The sequence below is a fragment of the Phocoena phocoena genome, chromosome 10, assembly GCF_963924675.1.
Source record: "Phocoena phocoena chromosome 10, mPhoPho1.1, whole genome shotgun sequence".
NCBI lineage: Eukaryota > Metazoa > Chordata > Mammalia > Artiodactyla > Phocoenidae > Phocoena > Phocoena phocoena.
The window spans coordinates 7,160,576-7,185,848 of NC_089228.1; the positions used below are offsets into that span (position 1 = coordinate 7,160,576).

The 25,273-nt window shown below is 50.1% G+C and overlaps 2 protein-coding genes across 3 annotated transcripts; one reads left to right on the forward strand and one right to left on the reverse strand.

Moving 5' to 3' along the window:
- Positions 1-4,054: 4,054 nt before the first annotated feature.
- ARPC4 (actin related protein 2/3 complex subunit 4) lies at positions 4,055-13,859 on the reverse strand. Its single transcript, XM_065885882.1, has 6 exons — positions 13,804-13,859; positions 11,238-11,356; positions 9,833-9,944; positions 7,718-7,813; positions 6,556-6,726; positions 4,055-4,419 (listed from the first exon to the last, which is right to left on the reverse strand). Exons 1-6 carry the CDS (start codon positions 13,804-13,806, stop codon positions 4,414-4,416), a joined length of 507 nt encoding a protein of 168 aa, XP_065741954.1. The 5' UTR covers positions 13,807-13,859; the 3' UTR covers positions 4,055-4,413.
- Positions 13,860-14,199: 340 nt separating this feature from the next.
- TADA3 (transcriptional adaptor 3) lies at positions 14,200-24,377 on the forward strand. Of its 2 annotated transcripts, none has more exons than XM_065885223.1 (10): positions 14,200-14,316; positions 14,661-14,718; positions 15,430-15,662; positions 17,024-17,274; positions 17,394-17,499; positions 18,990-19,131; positions 19,223-19,326; positions 20,538-20,647; positions 21,472-21,657; positions 23,821-24,377. In XM_065885223.1, the coding sequence occupies exons 3-10, from the start codon at positions 15,456-15,458 to the stop codon at positions 24,011-24,013; spliced, it is 1,299 nt and encodes a 432-aa protein (XP_065741295.1). In that variant the 5' UTR covers positions 14,200-14,316; positions 14,661-14,718; positions 15,430-15,455; the 3' UTR covers positions 24,014-24,377. The 2 variants fall into 2 exon arrangements, with proteins under 2 accessions (XP_065741295.1, XP_065741294.1); XM_065885222.1 differs by having other exon boundaries at positions 14,205-14,540.
- Positions 24,378-25,273: the final 896 nt, after the last annotated feature.

Genomic DNA, 25,273 nt, shown 5'->3' on the forward strand with positions numbered 1-25,273 from the left:
GACAAGAGAACCTGCAGAAAGATGCGCAGTGGGGCTGGGGTAGGCACCCCTCCTCTCTCTCCACTCTTCATCCGGATGCTCATCCTCTACAGCTCTTCTCCGGATCCCCACGTCCACCCCCAGTCTTCTGGTCCTGGCCCCAACTGACTCGGGCCAGGAGGGGCGGGCCGCAAAGGGCCTCACCGTCCTGCGGCGGGTCGTCCTCCTGGGCCGGGGTAGGCGAGGGCCCAGGGCGGGCAGGGATCCGCGGCTCCCTGGGCGTGGCTGCCGTAGGCCGAGGACTCGAGGTCGCAGCCTAGGCGGAGCGCCGAGGCTGGGCTGCCGGCGCAGCGTTGGCCGCCTGCCGGAGCCTCCTCTGGAAGCTGGAACTCGCAGTGGCGCGCCCAGGGCCATGGGGCGGGGGGACTGGTGCAGGGCTCGGGCGGCAGCGGCTTTCGCGGCCAGCTGCACACGGGACCCGCGTCCTGGCGGTACCAGACGGTGGAGCCGCGGGCTACAGCCCCCAGCTCCCTCGCCCTCAGGAGCAGCGCCGCGCCGGACCGTGCGTGCGCCCCTCGCCGCGCGCGTTCCCAGGGCCCCAGAGCCCGCCTCCCCTCCGCGCGCAGCCGCGTCTCGCAGGAGGGCCCTTCGGTGCCCGAGCTGGGCCCTCCATTCTGAGGCCCCGCCCTCTGTTTTTTGTCGCCTTAGAAACCATTCACCCGGCACAATCAGGCCTCGGGTGGCTGGTTCAGTGGGACTACTTCCAGCAGGCCAAACTCCGAGCCTCACCTGCCCCAGACCCTTAATGAACAGGGCGCTGGAGTTGGAAGCGCAGAGCACTCATTGGTCCGCCAGTTTCTAACAGAGTCCTGAGTCTTTATCCAGCGCTTTCTGGGGCTTCAGTTATTCCGCAGTATTCATAGGGGACCACATGCTACGTGGTGAGCTAGGTGCTGGGGACCGGAAGAACAACCTAGAGATGGTCCCTGATTTCACGGAGCTTACAGCCAAGTGAAGGGGAAACAAACAAAAAGCAAGCAACACAGGAATAAAACAGGTGTAGGTATGATAAGGGCAATGAACAAGCAATGAACTGAAACTAGGAAGGGGGCACACTTTATATAAGGTAATCAAGGATGTCCTCTCTTAAGAAATGACATTTAAGCTGAAGCCTACAGAATGCAAAGGTGTTGAGGAGTTTGCCAGGGGAGGAATAGCATTCCAGGGAGAGGAAATTCTCAGCAACAGCCCTGAGAGAGTAAGAACCTTCCTGGGGAGCTAAGACGAAGCCAGTGTCCTGGTGAGACCTGCAGGACCTGGCAGATGGAGCTAGGGTAAGGTCCTTGGGGGTAGATTTGAAAGCCAGGGCAGTATTATGGGGAAAATAATGAAGAGCAGAACACACCCCGCCCCCCCCCAAAAAAAACCCCTCGGAAATAAAGTATCATTGTTTGAGTCGACTGCGGAAAAAAACAAGTTATGCAACAGCCCGCAAGACAAGACTGTAAGCAACCTTTTTGGAAGTAGCAGGAAAGTGTTAACCTCAAATGTCACAGGTGAGATAAATGAGGCTCCAAGACGTCAAATAATTTGCCTTAAATCGCACAGCAGAGGCAGCATTGGAACCCAGATCTGACTCCAGAGCCCCACTCTGAAACAGAAATGCTATTAGGGCTTCCCTGGTGGCGCAGTGGTTGAGTCTGCCTACCGATGCAGGAGACACGGGTTCGTTCCCCGGTCCGGGAAGATCCCACATGCCGCGGAGCGGCTGGGCCCCTGAGCCATGGCCGCTGAGCCTGCGCGTCCGGAGACTGTGCTCCGCAACGAGAGAGGCCACAACAGTGAGAGACCCGCGTACCACACACACACACACACAAAGAAATGCTATTAAACACAAGTCCATGTCATCACTCAGAGGGTTGCCTATCAGTAATGCAAGTACCAAATGGACAGTCTGCGAGGCAAACTCTAGCAATGCCCACTCAAGCAAAGTCCACGAACCCAGCTTTTTTATTCACTGGTAGATCTGCTCATACAGTGACGGTGGGTCCTCCACAAAGCTGTCCAGCCAACCCTAACCACTGAAATCACCCTTCCCAACCCTGTGGCTGGTGACTGGGCTTCCCAAAAGGCATGCCGTCAGGAGAGGACTGGCTAATTGGCAACCATCCAGTCTGTACTCACCAGCCAGCAAATTTGGTTTTAGGGGCTCTGAACCCTGGGAGATGGATCTGTGACAAATGAGAGCTCTGGTTGGCTCACCCAGGCAATGCTGTCCTGTGAGGGCTGAGTGAGCAGCTACCATACTCTATTGGACATCCACCTTCACTGTGAGCACCTTATTGAGAGCAACATTCACTGCAAAGCTAGGATACAGCCATATGCCCCAGAGAAGGGCACACCTAATTCTGCAAGGCAGGAGGGGGAGAGTCACAGAGGTAATGTCATAAAGGGGATGACAGCTGTCCAAGCTGCCCCCACCCCCAGCCCCTCCATCCTTTCTTTAACAGTACCTTGTCCTGTTTCAAGAGACCCCCTTTTGGCCACATGGAAGAAACTCTTGAAAACTCAGCTCAAAGGCCAACCCTTCTGAAACTTTTCCTGACATCCTCTTCCATAAAAACACCCCCTGTGGGCCCCCCCCCAGACCTCCAGTAGTGAATCTGATAATGCTTCATTCAACGCACCTATTTACACACCCAGGCATTTTACTGGCCCCCAAGTCTCCCTGAGACAGGGATGATGTCATCCCCCACATCCAGCACAATGGAAGTTACCAAACAGCTTGGATGCTGGGCTGGTGGAAAGATCAGTTACTATTTATTCAGTACCTGTACGGCAGGTACTGTATCAGATTTACATTATCTCCACTTTAAGAAACTGAGGCACAGACTATAAATAACTTGCTCAAATTCATCAGTAAGAATCAGGACTCAAGACATTTTTTTTTAACTTCAAGGTGTCACTAAGGCTTAGTGCTATCCAAGAACTTTCTGCAATGATGGAAATGTTCTATTTACATACCCTGTGACACGGCAGGCATCAGCAACTTGTAGCTATTGAGCACTGGTAGGACTGAGACAGTAGATTTTTAACTTTTTTAACTGTAACAATTAGACACACGTGGCTAGCGATTACTGTCAGCACAGGTAAAGGCAGAAATCTTGGATGTGAACTCTACACTCTTGCTCACTAGCTGGGAATTTCGGGGCAGACTGCTGCATCTCATGGAACCTCAGTTTCCTTAGCCATGAAATGGGATCATTATTTCTCTGAGGTTACCTTCTAGCCCAAATGAGCTCATTACATGAAAAGGACCAAAGCTCTATATAGGCAGAGAGAGCAGTTTCAGAAATGGGTGGAGCCTGGACTGCAATACAGGTCTCTTGGGTTAGGGCCCTGGGCAAGACTAACGCCAGGGGCCAATCGCGAAACTGTCTCTGGTGGGGACCCCCAGGCCCAAGTGCCAGCCAGATGGTTTTAGGGAAGAAAAAGCCTCACCTCCCAGCTTTTCAGGTATACACAGAGAGCACAGACCTCATGCACCCCCAGAGGGGCAAAAAGAGACTTTAATTAGGGGAGGGAGGATCCACCCGAATAAGAAAAGGTACAGCGAGCGTGGGAGCAGAGGAGCCAGAGCAGGCAGGAGGCCCCAGCCGGGAAGCTCTGGAGGACTCACCTCTCCACCTCTAGCACAGGCACTGCACTGAAAGACAAGGCGAAACAGCGGCCCCTCTCAGCTGGGAGGGCACGAAGAGGCCCCTGCGGCCAGAGGTTGCCTAGCTTTCAGGCCCCAGCTCCTAGGCGTGGCTGGTGGCCACCAGTTCAGCCCTTGTCCCCAACCAGTGCTGGGTGGCCATCTTCAGGCAGAGCTCAGGAAGCTGGCAGAGGGTCTCCACCGCTTCTACTGGCCCAAGGAAATAAGAGAACGAGGGAGAGGACCTGGAGTCTGAAACCTCCCTCCCTCCCCACCTGTGGTGGCTCCAGGGAGGAACAGTAGTCGCCTTCTGGCTCCAGGCCCGCCCAGACCCACAGCGACCAATAAGGTACAATCACTGGGACCAGTCACAGCCACTGGAGGTGGAGGTTGTTTGTTTAAAAAAAAAAAAAAAAAAGACAAAAAGGTTACAGTCTCCTACAAGCACAGAGTTTTAAGTTTCAAGACGTTAAAAAAAATCTGTCCCGGCCCAGGGGACTGAACATCAGAAGCCAGCCTGACCAGGCACATGTGGCCTTGGGGCAGGTCCACTGCTGCTTTGCTGCCCAGCTAGCAAGCACACCCCCTCCCCACATCTAATGCCCACCCCGACACCCAGCTCCCCTCCGCTGCTGCTGCCGCCGTCGCCACCGCTGCTCTGGGGAGTAACTCCAGGACGCCTTCGCAGAGACACGGGGGAGTCTGAGGGGGAAGGCCACGAGATCCAGCCAGATGCTTTAAAACTGTCAAGAGAACCAAGAGGCGGTGAATGATGGTTATTACTGTATCCTCGCAGGCCTGCTCTGGGGAGGTGGGCTGATTTGAGAGCTGCAGCTGTACTCAGCTCTCTGCAGGGCAGGGTTCGGTCTCAGGACACCCTGTGGGCACACTCTAATTTAGCCAGCATTCAGCAGTGACCTTTGGGGCACTGGCCCTAAAACCTAGCACTGGACAAGGCAGAAAATTTAAGGGTGACATGGGTTTTTCCACAGCTCCCCTTGGTCATGCCACAAGGGCTGCCAAAAAGCCCTGTCACTGTGCCTTGCTTACTGAACTGAGGTTGCCTTCTTTAGAAATGGGGGCTCACATGCAAATGCTTGGGGATTCAGAGAGGGACCCAGGATCTGGTACTCTGTGTCAAGCTCTGGGTGGTCCTCCAAGTAAGACAGGCCCTTGAAATGCTTTCTAACCTCAAATAACTCCCATGGTGCCTAGAACAGCCCTGGACATTTTATAGACCAGAGGTTGTGGACCAATGGCCCACGAGCTGAACTCAGCCCAAAGATGAGCACTGTTTGGCCCACGGTTTAAAAGAATATGAATTAGTCGATATGAATATGAATTAGCCAACCTTGAAAATATAGTACACTGCACAAAGATCCAGATTTTGAGATTCTTCTGATGAAGCCACGGAGGGCCAGAGCTGTGCGGTGGTGATCCTCTTCAGGTGAGGCATGTGCTCACCAGATCCCCACATGGCCCGCCTCACTCATGTACATTACCAGCCCGACCCTTACATGCACCTGATGCCATTATACTATCTTAGATCTTGAGTCTGAAAACTCCAATTCCTGGTTCCTTCACTTACTGGCTGACATATGACTTAACTTCCAGAGCCCAGATAACTCATCTATGAAACGGGGATGCCACCTGATTCAAAGATTGTTTTAGGTATTAAATGAGATACTTGAATGTACATTTTTAGCTGTATTACCACAGAAATGTAATTACTGTAACAACTAAATGACTGTTGAATGAATGACCCAAATACTAAATTGGGACAAGGACTATTTTTCTTCAGTTGAGTTTAGAGGCCTCGCAGTGCCCTGGCCATATAACCTTGTGCTACAATACAGGGAAAGCTTACTATGCACAGGTGATATGCTTCATACACATTTCTTCATTAATGCTCAACCACACTGAAAGGTACATATTAATTAACAGTCTCACTTCACAGCCGAGGAAACTGAGGCTTAGTCGAGAGGTTCTGTAACATGCCCAAGGAAGCAGTGGAGCCGGACTCACACATAGGTGGCCTGACTCCACGGCCTGTGTGACCTGAACAAGCGTGTTCCCCTGGTTGCTACTTTGTACACTGGCTGTCCTCAGTATAATTAAAGCCCAGGGGAAGCGGGTGTAATATCCATTTTCAGGAATCTGAGCTCCTCCTGGGCTGGATCTGTATGCACTGGTAGGAGTAAACACTAATTCTACCATCTAGGGATCATAGTCGACTCTGAGGGGAACATAACAACAAACCAAGGACTGTTTGGAAAAAGAAAAAAAAAAAAGAAGGCACGTCGTGAATGACTAAAAAAGAACAACTTCATCAGTGTAAACAATTCGTCCTCCTCAAAGGGCTGTAGTCCTTTCCGTCACGAAGGCACAAACAACTAAAGAGGGATCTGTAAGACTTAAGCCGTGAAAATGATGGAAAACAGGCTGAAGAAATCATGACTTTAAGCCTGAGAAGCAGATGCTAAAGGAAACTATTCCAGTCTGTTTGAAAAGTGGGATTATACTCTGATTAACTGCCCTATACTCCTAGAAAATTCACATGTGGATTTAACTTGCCTCACTCGGGGATTGAACTAGATACAGGGAAGGACTGTGTACACTTTGAGATGTAGAAATGAGCGACTAAGAGAGGCATCCCCCAGGCCCCCGGAGATGAAAAATGCCCTGCAGCTCTCCAACATGAAGCACGGGCCCTCCCGCCCCAAGGAATCGGGCTGACCTGCAGCCCACCAGAGTTCCTAGAGGCCTCAGGAAATATTCACCCTCAGTTGGCACCACTTTCCCACCAGATGCTAAATTCTCAGCACGACCCATAGGTCTTTCTACTTCTGGAAACAAACCAGGAAGGCCCCTACACTTACATTCTTGAGGAACTCCTCGGCCACAATGCGCGCACGGGCATTGACCGACAGCTTCATCTCACTGATCTCCTTGTCGATTTCTTCCATGAAGTGGATCACAAAGTCCACCAACTTGTGTTTATACATCTGCTCTGTGTGGAAGTTGGTGATCAGAAAACTGATGTCATACCCCTAGGGAAGGAAGACAGTGGGGAGAAGGGAGAGAAGAAACAGGAGAGAATCAGCATCCTGGGGGCGCTGAGCTGGCCATGCCCTCTACGTCCACTTAGCCACATGCTTCCAGCTGCTTGTGACCCTATCCCAAGCTACATGCCCTTCAGGCAGCAGCCCACCTGCTTTGGTGGGGTGTGTATGTTGGATCCAATGAACCAACAGCTGGATCAACTAAACCCAGTTGAGAATTTTGTGTCTATCAGACATCTCTGGCAGACTATCTGTGGCACAGACAGTTGCATTCAGAATGAGTCAAGGGAGAGTGAAGGGACTGGAAATCTTGTCCAAGAAGAATCTCATCAAACAAAAGGAACATCTAGTCCAGAGAGAAGCGAAGATGCTGTAGGAGAAGGATGGGACTGAGGTCTTTAACTATCAGATGGGCTGTGTGTAGAAGGGCAATTTTATTTATTCTGGGTGGCCCTGGAGGTTAGATCTAGGACCAGGAGAAATTTTAGCTCAGGATGAGGACGAGCTTGGCCAACATGTCTAATGCGTCTGACGATGGTGTTTGCTGCTCTCTGTGGTAGTTGCTTAGTCACTGGCAGAGAGTCGATCTGGCAGGGAGTCTGTAGAGAGGACTCAGGTACAAAGTCAGACAACAGTGACCCAATGTCAACTGTGGCCTTGAGACTATGATTCAGTTGGTGGCAGAGTTTAGATTTCTGATTCATCATGCCCTTTCTGCCGCTAGACTATAGGCTCTGGGAAGCTGCACAATGCATCTCATTTTTTTGCCTTTTCCATGGTTGAGGTAGACCCAGCCTCCGAAGCTGATTCCCCTTATTCCCACAACAGCCGAAATGAAGGCCAACTCTCAACTAAGGCTGTGGGTGCCCTACAGCTGGGGGAGCAGCAATCCCAGTTCTAGAAACAATCCCAGGCCAGTAACAGTTGATGCGGCAGTGGAATTCTGGGTATTACAAACATATGGATCACACAGTCTCACCTCCACTGGTTTCCTTCGGAGGATAAAGAAGTTCTCTGCTCTCATCATCATGAAGCGCATGAACTTGTGACATAAAATCTTCTCGATCTCATCAGCCTGGTGAGAGCAAAGGAGAAATGTGTTTCCCTAAAGCTGACACTCTAGGCCAACAGAAATCTGGAGCCTGGTCTTCTGACTGCAATTTCTCCCAGGTTCGCTGGAGGTAGTGGGGTTGGGTATCGGAACACCACCACGTGAACTCTGAATCGTGGGGTAACTGGTTGCCAACTGAAAAGAGGGTCTACTACATTAGGGCCCTCCAACTTAATGGGACGTTATCATGATCTTGCCTTCACCCATTCCAGAAAAGTAATTCTGGCAAGCCCACATCTTTTTTTAATTTTAATTTTTTGGCCACGTCGCATGGCATGCAGAGTTCCCCGACCAGGGATAGAACCTGTGCCCCCTGCAGCAGAAGTGCATAGTATTAACCACTGGACCGTCAGGTAAGTCCTGGCAAACCCAAACCTTTTATCTGTTCTTTCCAGAGTCCACATCTATATTCAAAACTACCCTTTCCTTTCTTACTTCACTAGTGCTACACTTTCTAGTCTGTGATACATACTGTGAAGAGTATCAGAGAGAGCCTTAGGTGGTCTCCACTTTAGTAACAATGAACATCAAACAAACCCCGAAGTTTCTCCCTGATGAACTCTCAACATTTCTGAAGGAAGAATTTTGCTGCACAGGGCAGACACACCCTTAACAGCCCCCAACACTTGCTAATCTCCCCTTTCAACAAGGACAGCAGGCCCTTGGCTTAGAGCTTTCTATAGGCAAAAGTGTCTAGTCTGAACTTAATAACCTTGTTGTTTTCAACGTGCTTGTTTCTTAGACTTGCCCTCAATTTGGCAAGTGGTATTGTTTTTCCATTTGTGGCACAGTTTCTTTTTCAAACAAATTTAAGTAGGAGAAAATAAGTTGGGCTTCCGTGGTGGCGCAGTGGTTAATAATCCGCCTGTCAATGCAGGGGACACGGGTTCGAGCCCTGGTCCGCGAAGATCCCACATGCCACGGAGGAACTAAGCCCGTGCGCCACAACTACTGAGCCTGCACTCTAGAGCCCATGAGCCACAACTACTAAGCCCACGTGCCGCAACTACTGAAGCCCACACGCCACAACTACTGAAGCCCACGCGCCTAGAGCCCACATACTGCAATGAAGAGTAGCCCCCACTTGTGGCAACTAAACAAGGCCCACGTGCAGCAGCAAAGACCCAACATAGCCAAGAAGAAATAAATAAATAATAAGTTAATAAGTTAATTGAACGAAATCTATTAAGTAAAGAAGTGTCCAAGTAGTCGATAAATATGGCAGAAATTATGGTGGTAGTGGGAGTGTCAGACATTTGTGAAACACAGAGGAAAGATAAGAAATTACACTTCCTGAGACTCCTCTGGTGGCGCAGTGGTTAAGAATCCGCCTGCAAACGCAGGGGACATGGGTTCGAGCCCTAGTCTGGGAAGATCACGCCGCGGAGCTACTACGTCCGTGCGCCACAACTACTGGGCCCACACGCCACAACTACTGAAGCCTGTGTGCCTAGAGCCTGTGCTCCGCAACAAGAGGAACCACCACAATGAGAAGCCCGCACACTGCAAGGAAGAGTAGCCCCTGCTCGCCGCAACTAGAGAAGGCCTGTGCATGGCAACGAAGACCCAGCAGAGTGAAAAATAAATAAATAAACTAAATTTATTTTAAAAAAAAGAAAAAGAAAAAGAAATTACACTTCATATTTTTACCCTAAATCTCCCTTTCGGAGTTTATGGCTATCAAATTGATACTGTTACTGCTTATTTTTCTGAACTGGACTTATCCTTCATTCCTTAGGAAAAGTTTTGTGACCTGACACCAAACTGGCCTGTAGCCTTGGCTGCTACATTTCCTGCCTTCTAATGCAGAGCAAGGCCTAGAAGATGGGGCTGATCTCTCTTTATCTACCGAGCTGATGAGTTTGGCAAATCATTTCCTAGTAATAGAACCTGGGTTTCTTTGCACCCTGAATCTGGCATGCTGATCTCTCACATGGGGGCCCCTGGCCTCCCGGTGAGGCAGGGGATCTGTGGTGAGCTCACCTGTTTCACAGCAATGCTGACCCGGACAGAGTTGATGGAGCCTTCAATCAGAACTTTTTCCTTCTCATTCCTGCTGATGGTCACAGGCTGTAGCAGGAGCTCTTTGCTACTCCTGAAAACACAAAATCACAGAGGCCTCTGTACTATAAAAGAACAGAATGCTCAAGGAGACCCCACAGCAGATCCTAGAATCACTATCTGGGACCACAGAGTCCAAGGAATAGGAGACTCACAAGCAGGGGTGCTCCAAGATGGGGGCAGCAAGCGTGTTCTCCAGCAGAAAGAGCACAGGCTCTGGAGTCAGGGCGAAAACGTTTTGAAATCCAGCCTCCTCTGTTACTTTCCTTGGGCAAGTTACCCTGTTGGAATCTCAACTTCCTCATTTGTAAAATGACTCTGATTCCTATTTCACTGCTGAGGACTGAGAGAGATCAAAAAGGGTCAAGTGTCTAACAGTGTGCCTGGCACACTGTAGGAGCTTTAAAAATGACAGCTCTTATTTTCATAACTGTAGGCAAACCCATACACTGTTTAGGGAATGAGGAGAGAACCTGCCTTAGAGATAAGGACAAGCTAAAATCGAACAGTCTGGCCTCCTTTAATGATCAATCCAGAAGGATTCACTTGTTCAACCCTAAGATCCCTCTCAGCTCAGTTCCCATTCTGATGTCCCTGGATCCCTGTGATGATAGCTGGCAGTTAACTATGGTGGTGCTATCTGGGAGCTATTATCCTTTAAAAATGCCTATTGGAAACCATATATGTTAAGTAGCGTAACAGGGCACATCCTAACATCTTGTCAGTTTTCTTAAATTCAAATCATATCAACTTAGTGTGGTAACACTGCTTATCTCAGTTGTGTATGTCCCAGATTAAATTTTAAAGGGGAAAAAGAATAATTTATTTACAAAACATAAATTACATAAGAGAAAATAATCCCAAGTACGGAATATTTGGAGTAGACGACAGAAGAGTCCATTTTTTTTTTTCCCTTTGGGCGGGGGGGGTGGGGGGTGGGGGGGGTGGTGGGGGGGCGGAATCCTTGATCTTTAAATTAGAAAAGAATAGAGATGGCATCTCAGGTAACTAAATTCTTAGTCTACTCCTTAAACTGCCAGAGGGCTCACTAACTCCATGGGAGATAATTCCCAAATGGCCCTACGCTGAGAAGTCACACCTTGTGTCAAGCAATCTTGACTCCAGAGCAGCTTCTCCCCTGAGTTTTGTCCTGCCAACCCACTGACCCTATTCTCTGAACTTCAAATTGGGAACCATTGTTCATCTGGCAGCAAGACAAAAAATGTGAACTGTAGTTGTACTGACAACTCCAGGATGGAAGTTATTCATGGCACACAGTCATCTCTGGGTGCTGCACCCATCAACCCCACCCCTTTTCCTTCCCTACCTGACTTCCACTTCGGGCTTGTTGTGTCGTTCTACCACCTGGGAGGAGAAATTCTCCAGGCAGAGGGCAGCCTGCAGTGTGGCCCGCACGGCACTCAGGTAGGGACGGAGAGTGGCAGTCTGTAGGAAAAAGGCCAACAGAGGATCAGAATCTGTCTCACCAAACCCACTGGTCCCCTAGTCCAGCTACACAGGAGCCAGGCAGTACTCAGGGTCCCTGACTCTCAGATACTACAGTAAACACAATAGAGTAGGCCTTCAAGGTGCCTTTCATTCTAGGTTTAGAACAGTGGTTCTCAACAGGGGACCATTTTGCCTGCCAGGGGACATCTGGCAATGTCAAGACATTTTTCATTTTCGCAATGTGGGGTGGGGTAGGGGTTACTGGTATTGAGTAGACACTACAATGCACAACAAAGAATTATTCAGCCCCAAATACTGCTGAAGTTGAGAAACTCTGGTCTAGAAGCATACAGATGAATGACTGTCTTCAATCTACCTTTTGAGCCAACAAATGTATAAATCTACAGTGTGCCAGGCTGGGAATTCAAAGATGATTAAGACCTTCTCTACCCTTAAAACAGCTCGACTAGGTCAGGAAAACAGAGAAAGTAACTATGATATAATGGGTAAAATGTAAAAGAAATTTACAATTTTTATTTGCAAAAGAAATTGGTTTTGATTTGAAGATGGAAATAAGATTAGGAGGACTTTACAATGATAAAAAGTAGAATGACATTCCCAATAGAGGCAACGGTGTCTAGCTACACTGGCCTGTCTTCAGTTCCTCGTATTAGCCAAGTTTTTTCTCACCTCAGGCCTTCACACATGCCAAACCATCTATCTGCAGGCTTTTCTCCCCCTTCTTTGCCTAAGTCATCCTTTAGATCTTGGCTTATTCAGGGAAGGCCTCCTCCTTCCTCAGAGAGGCCTTTCCTGACTTCACTCTTCATTGCACTTACTATAATTTACAGTGACACACCCTTTATATATCGTTAATAAAGTAATTTTCTCCTTCACTAAACTGTAAGCCCCATGGTCAACAGACCATGTCTATTTTATTCAAATTTACATACCCTGCACCTAAGTCAGTCAGCACCTTACATATACACTGTCTTACTCAGTTTCTGTAGAATAAGTGAATGAATGAAAAAATAACTTAAGCAAGATCAGAATAACAAAAAAGGGCAGTAAGAGTTCCAGAAGCAGTAGTAAGTACAGTGTTGCCAGGAAGCAGTTTAGATTCTATGGATGAGGCTGCAGTAGTAGCCTAGAGATTCATGGGGAATCTCAAATGCCAGGCTACTGAGTGTAGCTCTTCTTTTAAGGTGGCAAGGAACTGCTGGGGCCTTCTGAGGAGGAAGTTACATGACTACAGTTGCATGGCAACTCTGTGGAGAATGGACTGGAGGAGAGGGAAGTGAGAGAGCAGGCAGAGAAGATTATTTAAGGAGGGTAATGAGGGCTTGGCCTGGAGCAATGCAGGACAAACAAGATTATCTCTGTCAAAATTCAGACAGCAAATCTGAAAAAGGTGCATTTTAGGTGGCCAGCCCTGTGGTGCCTGCCCTTTCAAAAATAGAACAGACACATTCTCGTGTAATATCTCAACAAGTTTGATGTTTAAAAAATCAAGAGGCATGGCCTAAATTAAAACAAAAAAAGAATATCCCAGCTTTCTAGCTGACATAAGAGGACACAAAGGCGGAATAAGTAACACAAGAGGGTGAGCAAGTTTAGGGAGAGAAGATGAGTTTTGATCCAGAGGTCTAATTTCAAGGTGTCTTCAAGATATCCAGGTGAACCTTGAAAGAGAACCTTCCCAGGTGAACCTAGGAAGGTAGATTTAGGAGTCACCATAAATCACATGGTCACGAAAACCTGTACATTAAATAGGTATCACCAGAGACAGTGCAAAGAGGGGAAGGTAGTGAGCCAAGTCTCAATTGCCAGGAACACCCACAGCTATCAAGAGGATTTCCTGGAAGGGAGGGGTCAGCAGTATGAGAGCTTATATTCTACAGTAAGGCTGATACGGTTGAGTTCTGACCAGGAAGGGGTCTACGTAGAGGAAGCATAAAAGAGATCCTTCAGTGAGAAAGAAGCAAGGCTGGGGCAACATGAAGAGTGGGATAAGCAAGTGTGGAACTTTCCCTGAGAGAACTGTGGGGTCAAGCGGGTAAGAGAGAACAGGGGAGTGTATTTAGTGAAGGTCTACTCTGGGTGGGGAGGTGGCCCTACTACGGGCTGAGGCTTACTACGTGCCTTCGAGGCGCTACCACGATCCTAGGAGAGCCCACTTCCGGCTTCCTCCATGCCTCAGTATCCCCCACCTGCTTCAAAGACCAAACTATGCAGCCGCAGGGCCTGCTTCTTACAAGGGCGTCCCCCGCTCGCCCCTTCCTCACCTCGGCCCCGCCCCGCCCTCTTTCTCCCAGCCTCAGGGTGCCCCCACACCCCCTGCATCCCTCGGCCCAGGGCCTCTCCGCTGCAAAGCCGCATCTCCCCCAGACCCAGATCCCTGAGACAGAACAGCGGGGGTCCCGGGCCCGGGGCCCGTCTCTCACCATCGCGGGCGCTGGCTGGGCCGGAAAGCGGAAGTGCGGAAGTGGCCAGTCCCGCGCCGCCTTCTCTTTCGCGAGAAGCGCAGCCGCAGTCTCCGCCCGGATGTCTGGACTGTACCATCAACGCTCCGAGCGGCGGAGGAGGAGGCTAAGAACATTTGGCCCCTCGGAAGTTTTCCCCCTAGGACTGTCTTGGTAGTTTTAGGCTCCTGAAGTGTAAAGTCACTACTCAAGCTTCTCCCGTTACCCATGGAGCCCTTGCTTGCGACTCTGGCCGTCTTGTCGTCTTTGCCGCCTTCTTCCCTCATAGTCATGCAATGGTGCAGCCCGGCCTCAGGTTGGGCACCATATTAGGACACGGCGAGGCGGAGGAGCCCTTCGATCCTTCCGGTTCTGCGCCCCCATCCTTTCTCCGGGCCCCTCCTACCTGCAGCCTTTGGGGCTCGACGGGACTAACTGCCCGGCACAGAACCCGGCCGCCGAGCCCCGCCCCCCGGCGCCGGGCTGTTCCCTAGGGTCCGCGCGAGGCATACCCTCTCCACCCCGCCTGCACCGGGCTCGCTTGTTGCCCGCAAACCTCCATCCTCCGAAAGACACAGGGTCTGGCCCTCGCGTCTTTCCGCCCCCGCGTCAACTGCAGGGGCACCGCACATAGCCAGTTCCGGGGCGGTTGCTCGCACCGACCGGAACTCCCCGCCCCCTCCCGTGGCCGCGGGGCCGAGGGAGGCAGCAAGGAGGAGGTAGAGGGGGCGGAGGCCGCGGTAGGGTGTTCTTAGAGGACTGGGACCCTAAAGGCGGGACATTGGGGGCGATCCATGGGTGGGGCCAGCCATTAACCAGCCCCACTTTTTCTGTGCCAGGCACTGAACTGAGCTCTTGACGGGCATCATCTCTTAATCCTCAGAACATCCCTGGGAGGTAGGTACTATTGATACCCCATTTTACAGATTCAGACTAATTATGGGGAAACAGACTCAGGCTTCTTTTGCCCTATTTTACGGATGGAAAAACCGAGACTCAGGAGAGTTCATCAACATGTTCAGGGCTACATAAATAGAAATTGGTCAAGCCTGGACTTGAATCCAGATATATCTGGCTTACCAGCCCACATATTTTACTATCCGGGGCAAAGAGAAGGGGCATAGGTGGGGAGGGGTGAGACAAGGAGAGGCTGGGAGGCACAAAGAACATTAAGATAATAAGTATGCGATGCTTGGAACTCTGGGGCTTTGCAGAATTCAGGAAGAGTGGAACTGCAGGGAAGCGCATCAGGAAGACAAGTGTAGTATACCATGGCGGTTAGGGGCACAGACTCAAAACTATCTGGATTCAAATTGCTTGTTGGTAAGCTTGGACATGAACACACACTTACAGAGTCTCAGTTTCCTCATCTGTAAAATGGAGATGAGCATGGTCCCTGCTCATGGGGTTGGGTGAGGAATTCAATGAGAAGCCAGTAATGTGTCTGCACCTCACTTGGCACACAGTAGGTGCTCTACGAGTAGGAGGTGTGCCATCAACCTTGTCAATAGGTTACTGAAGCCTGACTTTCTCCTGGATGGAAGGAGCCCTTGGGCTTTTCTTGTGCCACTTCCCCCCACCCCCCATCAGTGGTCCTTTCCTCTCTAGCTCCACAGTGTCCCCTATCCTGGGCCATGAGTGAGCTGAAGGACTGCCCCTTGCAGTTCCACGACTTCAAGTCTGTGGACCACCTGAAGGTCTGTCCCCGCTACACAGCAGTGTTGGCCCGCTCTGAGGATGATGGCATCGGTATCGAGGAGCTGGACACTCTGCAGCTGGAGCTTGAGACCCTGCTTTCTTCTGCCAGCCGACGCTTGCGGGTGCTTGAGGCCGAAACCCAGGTGATACCCCACAGAGGGTACATCACCAGGGATGGACTGTGACAAGTTATGGGTTAGCCTCATCTGCTGAGGCCTGGGTTACAGGGTCTTAGTGGGGAAGAGAGAGACCCAAACTGGGCTTGCGTGACATGGAAAATATGCAAGAATGTGCATGATCCTCATACACTGCGAGATTTCTGATTCACTAAGCAACTAGTGACCCTCACTCCCCACAATGTTCTGGGTCCTGTGCTAGTCACTAGAGAGAGGTAATTAGGACAGTTCTGGCCTTTGGGGAGTTTGCCAACTAAAGGGAAGGGGAGGTCAGACAAGTACCAGGAGACGTGCTGTCGTGGTTAGGAGTACTGGGGAAACTGGAATGGGGAGGCCTGGATTTGAATCCTGACCTAAGCGCTTGCTAGCGTTGCTATTGCCAGTGCTAAATTCCAACGCTTGCAAAAGTTATCTCCTGCCTCTGAGGATCAGTTCTCCATCTGCCAAGTGGGCTGGATAATAGGAGCTACCTCAGAGCTTTTGTGAGAATTAAAAAGACTTTTTGCAAAGGCTCAGCCCAACGTCTCACACTAAATAAGCATGTCAAACATTATTTACTCGTATGACTCTCATTTCTCTTTATGGCATAAATATTCTCTGAGCCCTGGGTGCCAGGTGCTATGCCAGATCCTGGGGACCAGAGATGGTTAAGATGAACTTCCTGGTCTCCAATAGCTTATAATCTTCTTGAAGAGACAAAGTATTCTGTTTATTCTAGTTATGACCAAACAACACGATTGGGCCTACAGTGGAGGTACGAAGTACCAGATACTCATAGAGGAAGAAGATGCCATTTTAACTGGACTTCAGAAGATGAATAAAATTAATTTGTGGTCCCTGGGAATCCACTGAAGCTTTTTGAGCAGGGCTGTGGCACAATCAGTTGTATTTTAGCATCTAAGAAGCTGGATAACTGATTCAGAAAAGGCTTCCCAGTTGTGGTGACATTTGAAGTGAAGGTTTGCTGGGAGGCATGCTTGCTTCCACCAGAAAGTTACCACCAGCGTATTTTCCTAGAGCTAATGTGCACTGAGATGTGATCTACTTGTTTGAACTGCCGAATGCTGTGTGACCAGCTTGGGTGCTACAGAGGTGAATCAATACAGACAAACAAGTGAATGGAATGATGAGAAATATATGAATAAAATCCTGTGAGATGGGCACAGAAAAGGAGTGAGTTTTGCAGGATGAGTAGGCATTTGCTAGATAAAAAGGGGAGGGGGAGAGACAGCGCCTTCTTGAGCTCTAGATCCTTATTTTTCACCGGGAGACAGAGTTATCCTGTGTCTTCCCTTCTCCCCCTCAGTGACAGTCTCTGTGAATTTCAGATCCTCACCGACTGGCAGGATAAGAAAGGTGACCGACGATTCCTGAAGCTGGGTCGAGACCATGAGCTTGGTGCTCCCCCCAAACATGGGAAGCCCAAGAAGCAGAAACTGGAAGGGAAGGCGGGACATGGGCCGGGCCCTGGCCCTGGGCGACCCAAATCCAAAAACCTTCAGCCCAAGATCCAAGAATATGAATTCACTGATGACCCAATTGATGTGCCACGTATCCCCAAGAATGACGCCCCCAACAGGTTCTGGGCCAGGGGACATAAATGGGCCTTGGGATTTGGGTATTGGAGGCTGTGGAAGGGCCCGGGGGTTAGGCTGGTGGGGCAGGGGGCACCCCATCAGGCTTTGCTTCTCTCTGCAGATTCTGGGCTTCGGTGGAGCCCTACTGTGCCGATATCACCAGTGAGGAGGTGCGCACGCTAGAGGAGCTACTGAAACCCCCAGAAGATGAGGCTGAACATTACAAGGTAGAGACCCCAGGCCTAGATAGACGTGATGGAGAACAAGAAGGCTCAGAGGTGCCTCGGAATCAGAGATCGCAGTGCTGTACATCATCTTCCTTCCCTGCCCTGCCTAGCCTCCCGTCTGTTCCATTAACCCACCCAGACACCCAAGTTCTAACTCTCAGCTTCCTCCCTTCTACCCCATCCAAATGGTCACCACGTCCTAAGGCATCTTCTTCATTGAGATCCTCCCTTTTTCTCTCATCGCCATCCCCTCTGCTTTGGCTCAAGCCTTCATCAGCTTTTACCTTAACAGCCTCTTAACACTTTCTTCCCTCTAGAGCAGGGGTCCCCAACCCCGGGGCCGTGGACCAGTAGTGGGCTGCAGCCAGTTAGGAACTGGGCCGCACAGCAGGAGGTGAGCAGTGGGCGAGCGAAGCTTCATCTGCCGCTCCCCCATTGCTGACGTCACTGCCTGAGCCACCCCCCCCGGCCCCCCACCCTGGTCCATGGAAAAACTGTCTTCCACGAAACCGGTCCTGGTGCCAAAAAGCTTGGGGACTGCTGCTCTAGGGGGATTCTCTTTTTTTTAATATATAAAAATTTATTTTTTTTATGATGAAAATAAAAAAGGTTCCATTAAAGAAAATGTAGAAAATACAGAAAAGTGTTGGTGGGAAATTCTCCCATAGCTCAGCTGTCATGTTCGGATGTGCTCATGACATGGCCTTCCCTGGCTCCCGTTACCTACAGAATCGAGTCCAAGCATCTCAGCCCTTGGTGGCACAGCCCCAGTGCCCCTCTCCAGTTTCCTTGGCCACCCTCCCTCTCCACTGCTGTATTTATCAGCCCCCCCCAAGCACCTTGCCCTCACTCCAGGGTCCTTGCTGGTCTCTGGGCCTCTGCACATGCCCTTCTCCCCTTGGCAAACTAACACCCTTCGAGCCCCTGATCGCATGTTACCGCCACCAAGATGGCTTTGCAGATTCCCCAGCAGAAGGTTGGTCGGTCTTGTGTGCGCCACAGCACCTTGACCTACCTCTGTCACTTCACTTGTCTGAATTTTTAAAAAATTTATCTGAAAAGGTAATCCATACAGGCAGTAACAAGTTCAGGCAATGCGAAAGATATTTTCCTCTCGCTTCTGACCCTAGGATCTATAGTTCTCTCTAGAGATAACAGCTGTCAACGGAAAAGGTCCATGTACACGCACCATTCTGCACCTTACATCTTGGAAATTGTTCTGTATTGCCGTCTGTGTGTTTCAGTTCCGTACGTACCTGGCTTCCTTACTAGACTGTGAGTGTAGAGATTTTATCTCCTTTATCTCTTCTCACCTGTACCAGGCTCAGGCCTTGGCCCTGGGCTAGGTACTTGGGAAGACAGGTAAATGGAGCAATGAGGGGTGAACGAAGAGCCTGTTGGCAGTCCCAAGTGCACAGAGAGCCCCTGACACCCCAGGCACGACTGGCCTGTATTTACTGCTTTGGGACTGGATGGGATGTCTCCCACAGATCCCGCCCCTGGGGAAGCACTACTCCCAGCGCTGGGCACAGGAGGACCTGCTGGAGGAGCAGAAGGACGGGGCCCGGGCAGCAGCCGTGGCTGACAAGAAGAAAGGCCTCATGGGGCCACTGACTGAACTGGACACGAAAGGTAGGCCCCTCACCTCCCTGCCCACCCCAGGCCAGGACTTGAGTTCCTAGCGCTTCAGCACACATGTCCACCCCTTCTCTACCCGATTCAGATGTGGATGCCCTGCTGAAGAAGTCTGAGGCCCAGCACGAGCAGCCGGAAGACGGGTGCCCCTTTGGTGCCCTGACGCAGCGACTCCTGCAGGCCTTGGTGGAGGTGAGCACCCCAACCCAAAACAAGAACTGTATTCAGTCTGTTTCAATGTTTAATTTTTTATTGTTTATTGAAGTACATTATACATTTAGAAAGGTACATAGGTCATAAATGTACAGCCTGATCAGTTTTCACAAATGAGCACACTTATAGCCCCAGGACCACGAAAGAAAACATCATCAGTATTCTTGAAGGCCCTCTCATGCCCCTCCCAGTTTTTAACCTGCCCCCAAGGTAGCCGCTACTCCACAGTTACTTTTGCTGAGCGTTGGCTAAAGGCCCCGTGCAAGGGGCTTTCTACACATCCTCTCGTTAGAGGCAAAGACAGTGGTTAACCCCATGTTACACCCAACAAGGTCGAGGCTCAAAAAAGGGAACTGTTTGCCTGAGGTCACACAGCTAATACATAGAAGCAGAACTCAAACCCCAGGTTCAGGGTCCCTTTCTTTATGCCTGCTGGCTGCCCTTAGGCATATCTCTTCACCTCTTGAGCCTCAGTTTCCTGGCTGTCTCAAACACGATAGCGTCTTTCTCTCCCACGTCTTTCTGGGCACACATTCCAGGTTGGCTGAGGTGGGGGTAGGGGGACATCTCCGTTCCACACCATCAGACAGGGACCCCACGTATGCTGGCTTTGCTGCCTTAAACATGCACTCTGCACAAGGTCACTCCAAGTGTGATTGCCACTCCAAGCCCACAGAAAAAGAGCAAAGAGGAGTGTGTGAAGGCCATGGCCAGCTGTGGCTCTTATCTCTTCTAATCACTTTCCACTGGAGAGAGTTTGTCAGATGACCACCCCTGACTGCAGGGGAGGCTGGGAAGTGTGGTGTATCTGGGCAGCCATAAGCCCAGCTACTGTGGAGGAAAGGCAAGAATGGCTTTTGGACCACTGGCAGCCTCTGCCGCAGCATGCTTAGCGCAGCGCCTGGTGCATTGCAAACGGTTAATATGCCTTAGCTCTTCTCACTACCATTGTTGAGTGTTACCGTCACTCTTCTGTGCTCCCTTCTTTTGGTATCAATACAAAATAAAGAATTTTTAAAATGATCAAAGTTTTTTAGAGTCGGTTTGGGAAGACTTCCCACAGCGGGTGGGATGAGAAAAATAAAAAGATATTTCTGGTATGTGAAGACTGTCCGTGTAGGTCAGAGGGGGGCAGGAAAATGGTAATACTATAGCTCTTTCTCCCTCCATCCATTTCTGTGCTCTTCTAGGAAAATATTATTTCCCCCATGGAGGACTCTCCTATTCCAGACATGTCTGGAAAAGAATCAGGGGCTGACGGGGCAAGCACCTCTCCCCGCAATCAGAACAAACCCTTCAGGTGAGTGACATCCTGTCCACGCCTCACAGTCTGGCCTCTGCTTCTGTTGACTTTTGTCCATCCCAGCATGTGTGGTCTTCATTAATAGAGAGACTGAGGACATTTTGATAAAGACCAATAGAAGTCAGATGTGCGTGCTGGGCCAGGATTTCCACATGCACAGGCTTAGTACAGGGTTTTCATCATGGCCCTGTCCTTACTGTAAACAACCTAAATGTCCACCTGGAGGAGACTGGTTGGCTAAGTTGTCATAACTCCATATGATGAAATAACTTGCAACTATTAATCATACTAGAGAAATATAGTTAACTGACACGCAAAGATGTAAACAATAGAGTGATAAGTGGAAACTGTCAGTTGTAGCACAATACAGACAATATGATCCTATTTTTACTTAAGATATATTTAAATGTTGGTACATGGTGGGGAAAAGCTAAAATAATACACTAAAGAAGTGGGAATAATATGTAACAAAATCTGGAATACGTATAGTATTTATATAAGAACATAAAATACGTATTTTTATGTATATAACGTAACGTGGTAAGAAGATGGTAATATATATAATAGTAACAGATAACAAAATAGTTATTCTCTTTGGGTCATTAGCATTGTAGGTTTTTCTGTATTTTATATTACATAGCATATCGATATATGTTGCGTGTTTACAACAAGACCAGATGTGTCTGTCTCTATATTTTTATGTGTAGATAGATAGAGAGGCGGTGCCCAAAGAGAAAGGAAGGTGTTCACTAACCTTGGGCACCTCAGAGCGGTCCCCCTTGCAGGCTGGCCCTTGAGCTGAGCACTGCCTTTGCCTGCAGCGTGCCGCATACCAAGTCCCTGGAGAGCCGCATCAAGGAGGAGCTGATCGCCCAGGGCCTGCTGGAATCTGAGGACCGCCCTGCAGAGGACTCGGAGGACGAAGTTCTGGCGGAGCTGCGCAAACGGCAGGCCGAGCTGAAAGCGCTCAGTGCCCACAACCGCACCAAGAAGCACGACCTGCTGAGGTGAGTGTGGACAGGATGCCCGGGCCAGGGCGTGGCCAGCGAGGCCTTGCCCATGCTGGTGACCTTCCGGGAGCTTTACGACAGGCTTTCCAAACCCAGCAGGGCCTCTAAATCACCCGGAGGGCTTTGAAAAAAATGTCAGTGCCGGGCACCACCCCACTGGTTTTCTCTCAAACAGATTCTCATTCCACAGACCAGAGCTCAGGCATCTGTGACTTGTTTATTCACTTCTAATTGTGGTAACAACAAATAACACAAAATTTACCCTCTAAACCATTTTCAAGTATACGGTTCAGTGGTGTTAACTGTATTCGCATTGTTGTGTGGTTTATTTTTAAGTCTTTCCATGCTTAACTTTCTTTTTCCCCCAGAGTTTTATTGTGAAAAATTTCATACACACAGAAACTCTGACGGAGTAGTACAGTAAACACCAGTATACTCTCCACCTCAGTTTATCAACTGTTAACATTTTCTTGAGCACCTGTGATTACTACCAGCCCCTCACCAGGAACTGACCAGTGTTTTCATGCGATGTCATTCATTTTCTATTCATTCCCATCCATCTTGCCCTGCACTCCTCACAACAAGGGTGCAGGTGGTATCTGTAGGGAGATCATGGTAGTGGCTACCCTTTTCTTGGGAAGATAGAGAAGCAGCCCAACTAAGTCCCCTTGCTCCTCGTAGGCAGGTGCTGTGTCTCCGCCTCACAGAGCCCCAGCAGAGCAGGGCACGCTCGTTCATTTGGCCACCTCTGCCTGTCTCTTAGACGTTGTGCTGGGTTAGGAAGAGAGGCAGGGCAAAGGGCTTGCAGTCACCACGTGAGTGGCTGGTAAAGACGTGCATCATTAGAAGGAGAAGAAGTTGCTGGCAAGCTGCTAGGGTATTTAAGGATGAGGGTATACTGAGTGCCTACCGTGTACCAGGGGCTTTATGTACACCCTCTTACTTAATCTCTGCTATAGTCCAGGGAGTAGGTGGTAGTGTTCCCTGTTTACCAAATAAGGAAATAAAGGCCCAGTGAAATGAGTGCTCTGCTGAAGGTCACACAGCCAATAAACAGCTAAGCTGTGACTGGAGCCCAAGACTGAATCCAGAGCCTCTTTCTAGTTCCAAGGGCTAGAAGAGGAAAATACAGATGAAAGAGTACTGAGGAAGGGAGGGGGACGGGAGAGAGAGAAGTGGGGATGTGCAACTACAGAAGTAATGGGCAGTGAAGGAACTAGCTTGGCTATCAGAAGGCCAGCGTGCAGCCCTCAGCCCTGCATGGGTAGCTGCAGGGCCTTAAGCAAGGCATCCCCTGCCCTGAGCAGCAGCTTCCCCTTCTGAAAACAGGTTGGACTAGATAGATCTCTAAGTGACCTTCCAGCTCCACCATGAATTGAATTTATAGGTCAGGTTCCATTCGAAGGGGTCAGTTTGTATCTCACTCACCTCCTGTAGACCTCAGGCTGTCTAGACCCTTAGGTTGCTCTGGAATTTGGTTGCTGAAGTAAAAGCAGGTCTTCTGCTGGCACCAGAACACTTTTTTTTTTTTTAATTTATTTATTTCATTTATTTATTTTTGGCTGCATTGGGTCTTCGTTGCTGCATATGGGCTTTCTCTAGTTGCAGAGAGCTGGGTCTACTCTTCATTGCGGTGGCTTCTCTTATTGCAGAGCACGGGCTCTAGAGCGCAGGCTCAGTAGTTGTGGTGCACGGGCTTAGTTGCTCCACGGCATGTGGGATCTTCCCGGACCAGGGCTCGAACCCGTGTCCCCTGCATTGGCAGGTGGATTCTTAACCACTGCGCCACCAGGGAAGCCCCCAGAACACCTTTTAAAGAATATTGTTTGGAGGAAGCCTGCCTTGATTCGGATCTCCTCCTCACTAGTTGTGGGATCTTGGGGCATTTCTTATTCTCCTTGAGCCTCAGTTTCCTCACTGGTAACATAGGAATAATAGTACCTACCTCACAAGGTTGTTAGGATTAACTGAGCTGATATTTTTGAAGAGGTAGTACTTGGCACAGGGCACCATGTAAGCGTGGCTCAATAACTTTGCTATTTGGTATGAAATGGTCCACAGGAGTGGCAGCCCTGGGTAGTGGGGTGGGCTCAGTCTGGAACAGGGAGGAGCTCTACTCTGGTGGGCTTCCCATGGCACCTGGCCGGCTGGTCCCCACAGGCTGGCAAAGGAGGAGGTGAGTCGGCAGGAGCTGAGGCAGCGGGTCCGCATGGCAGACAATGAGGTCATGGACGCCTTCCGCAAGATCATGGCTGCCCGGCAGAAGAAGCGGACGCCCACCAAGAAGGAGAAGGACCAGGCCTGGAAGACTCTGAAGGAGCGTGAGAGCATCCTAAAGCTGCTGGACGGGTAGCTCTCACCCCTGCCTCAGGTGGCCTCCCCCCGGCTTGGGAGGGGGAGGCCCACTTCCTTCTTTGGGCTGCCAGAAGCCTCAGCCTGTGGCTGCCTGTCTAATGGCGACAGTCTCTAGAAGCTGTGACCCTTCCCTGAGGTCTTTTGGCCCAGCTCTGTACAGCCAGGACACGAGAGGCCCTGCTGGGCTGGCCTGGGGCCCAGTCTCTGCTTGGTCCCCCAAGATGGGGGGGCTTCATTTCTGGGTTGTCCTCGTCCCTCTCTTCACCATCTCCCACTCCCCTACCCCTTTCACCCTCAAGGACTTCTCCCTTGTGGTTTTGTAAAGTACCAACTTAAGAATAAAGTGACTGGTGTGGTTTTTTTTAAAAAGCATCCAGAATCTTTGTCTGTTATTGTGGGGTAGAAAGGAACTTGTGTGGGTGGCATAGTTTAGGAGGGCATGCTTGAGGGCTCTCAGCCTGTGGCCACTCGCCTAGGTCATTCGTTCAGGGAGAACTTTCTGAAGATACTTGTGGCCACAGGTAACAGAACACCCCAGCTCAAGATGGCTTAACAAGGAAGTGTGTTAGCTAGGGGTTTGGTGGTCCTGGGGCAGGGTGGCACCCTGGGTTAGCCAATCTCCAGCAACTCAACAAGGCCATCAAGGGTCCAGGTGTCTCCACACTCCCGCGGTGTCAGCTTTTGCCTAAAGTAGTTTCCCTTCCAGCTGTGCAGTGGCAGCCAGTAGCAGTTGATAGAGGCCAAATGCTTCCTCATCTCTGTCCAGCACGAGAGAGGGCAGGAAGGCGCCAGCTGCCTTCCATGCCCACCCAAAAGAGCAAGAAGCCTTTCGCAGACACCCTTGTGTCTCACCAGCCCAAACTAGGTCCTACGTGCCCATTTTTGAACCAGTCACTGGCAAGGGATGACTCTAATGGGTTTAAACTACTCTCCATGAAAATGGAATCAGCTTCCCCACTAAGCCTAAGGCAGTGGGGAGACAAGGTGGAACCCGACAAAGATCTGAAGAGGAAGGGGAAATGGATGCTGGATAGGCCACCAAGAATGTGCCTTCCACAGCCCCGGTTAGGAAGCTAGGCCTGGGAGTCACAGATGAATAAATACACTCTCGTCCCTGCCTCCAGTTGTTCCCAAACTATGGTGTCAGAGAGTCGGAGAAAAATTTACTGTGGGAAGGTTGAGGTCCATGTGGAGGAGGGGAGGGGAAGCTTCCCTGAGGAACTGACCTATGAACTGAACCATAGAGAAGGATGGCCAG

Coding starts and splice junctions, on each gene's coding strand:
- ARPC4 (XM_065885882.1), bottom strand. Junction 7,814..9,832: donor TCAGCATTGCTGTGAAACAG/GTGAGCTCACCA, acceptor TGCTCTCACCAG/GCTGATGAGATCGAGAAGAT. Junction 6,727..7,717: donor TCCGAAGGAAACCAGTGGAG/GTGAGACTGTGT, acceptor TTCCTTCCCTAG/GGGTATGACATCAGTTTTCT.
- TADA3 (XM_065885223.1), top strand. CDS start 15,456: ATGAGTGAGCTGAAGGACTGCCCCTTGCAGTTCCACGACTTCAAGTCT. Junction 20,648..21,471: donor AATCAGAACAAACCCTTCAG/GTGAGTGACATC, acceptor CTTTGCCTGCAG/CGTGCCGCATACCAAGTCCC. Junction 21,658..23,820: donor AAGAAGCACGACCTGCTGAG/GTGAGTGTGGAC, acceptor TGGTCCCCACAG/GCTGGCAAAGGAGGAGGTGA.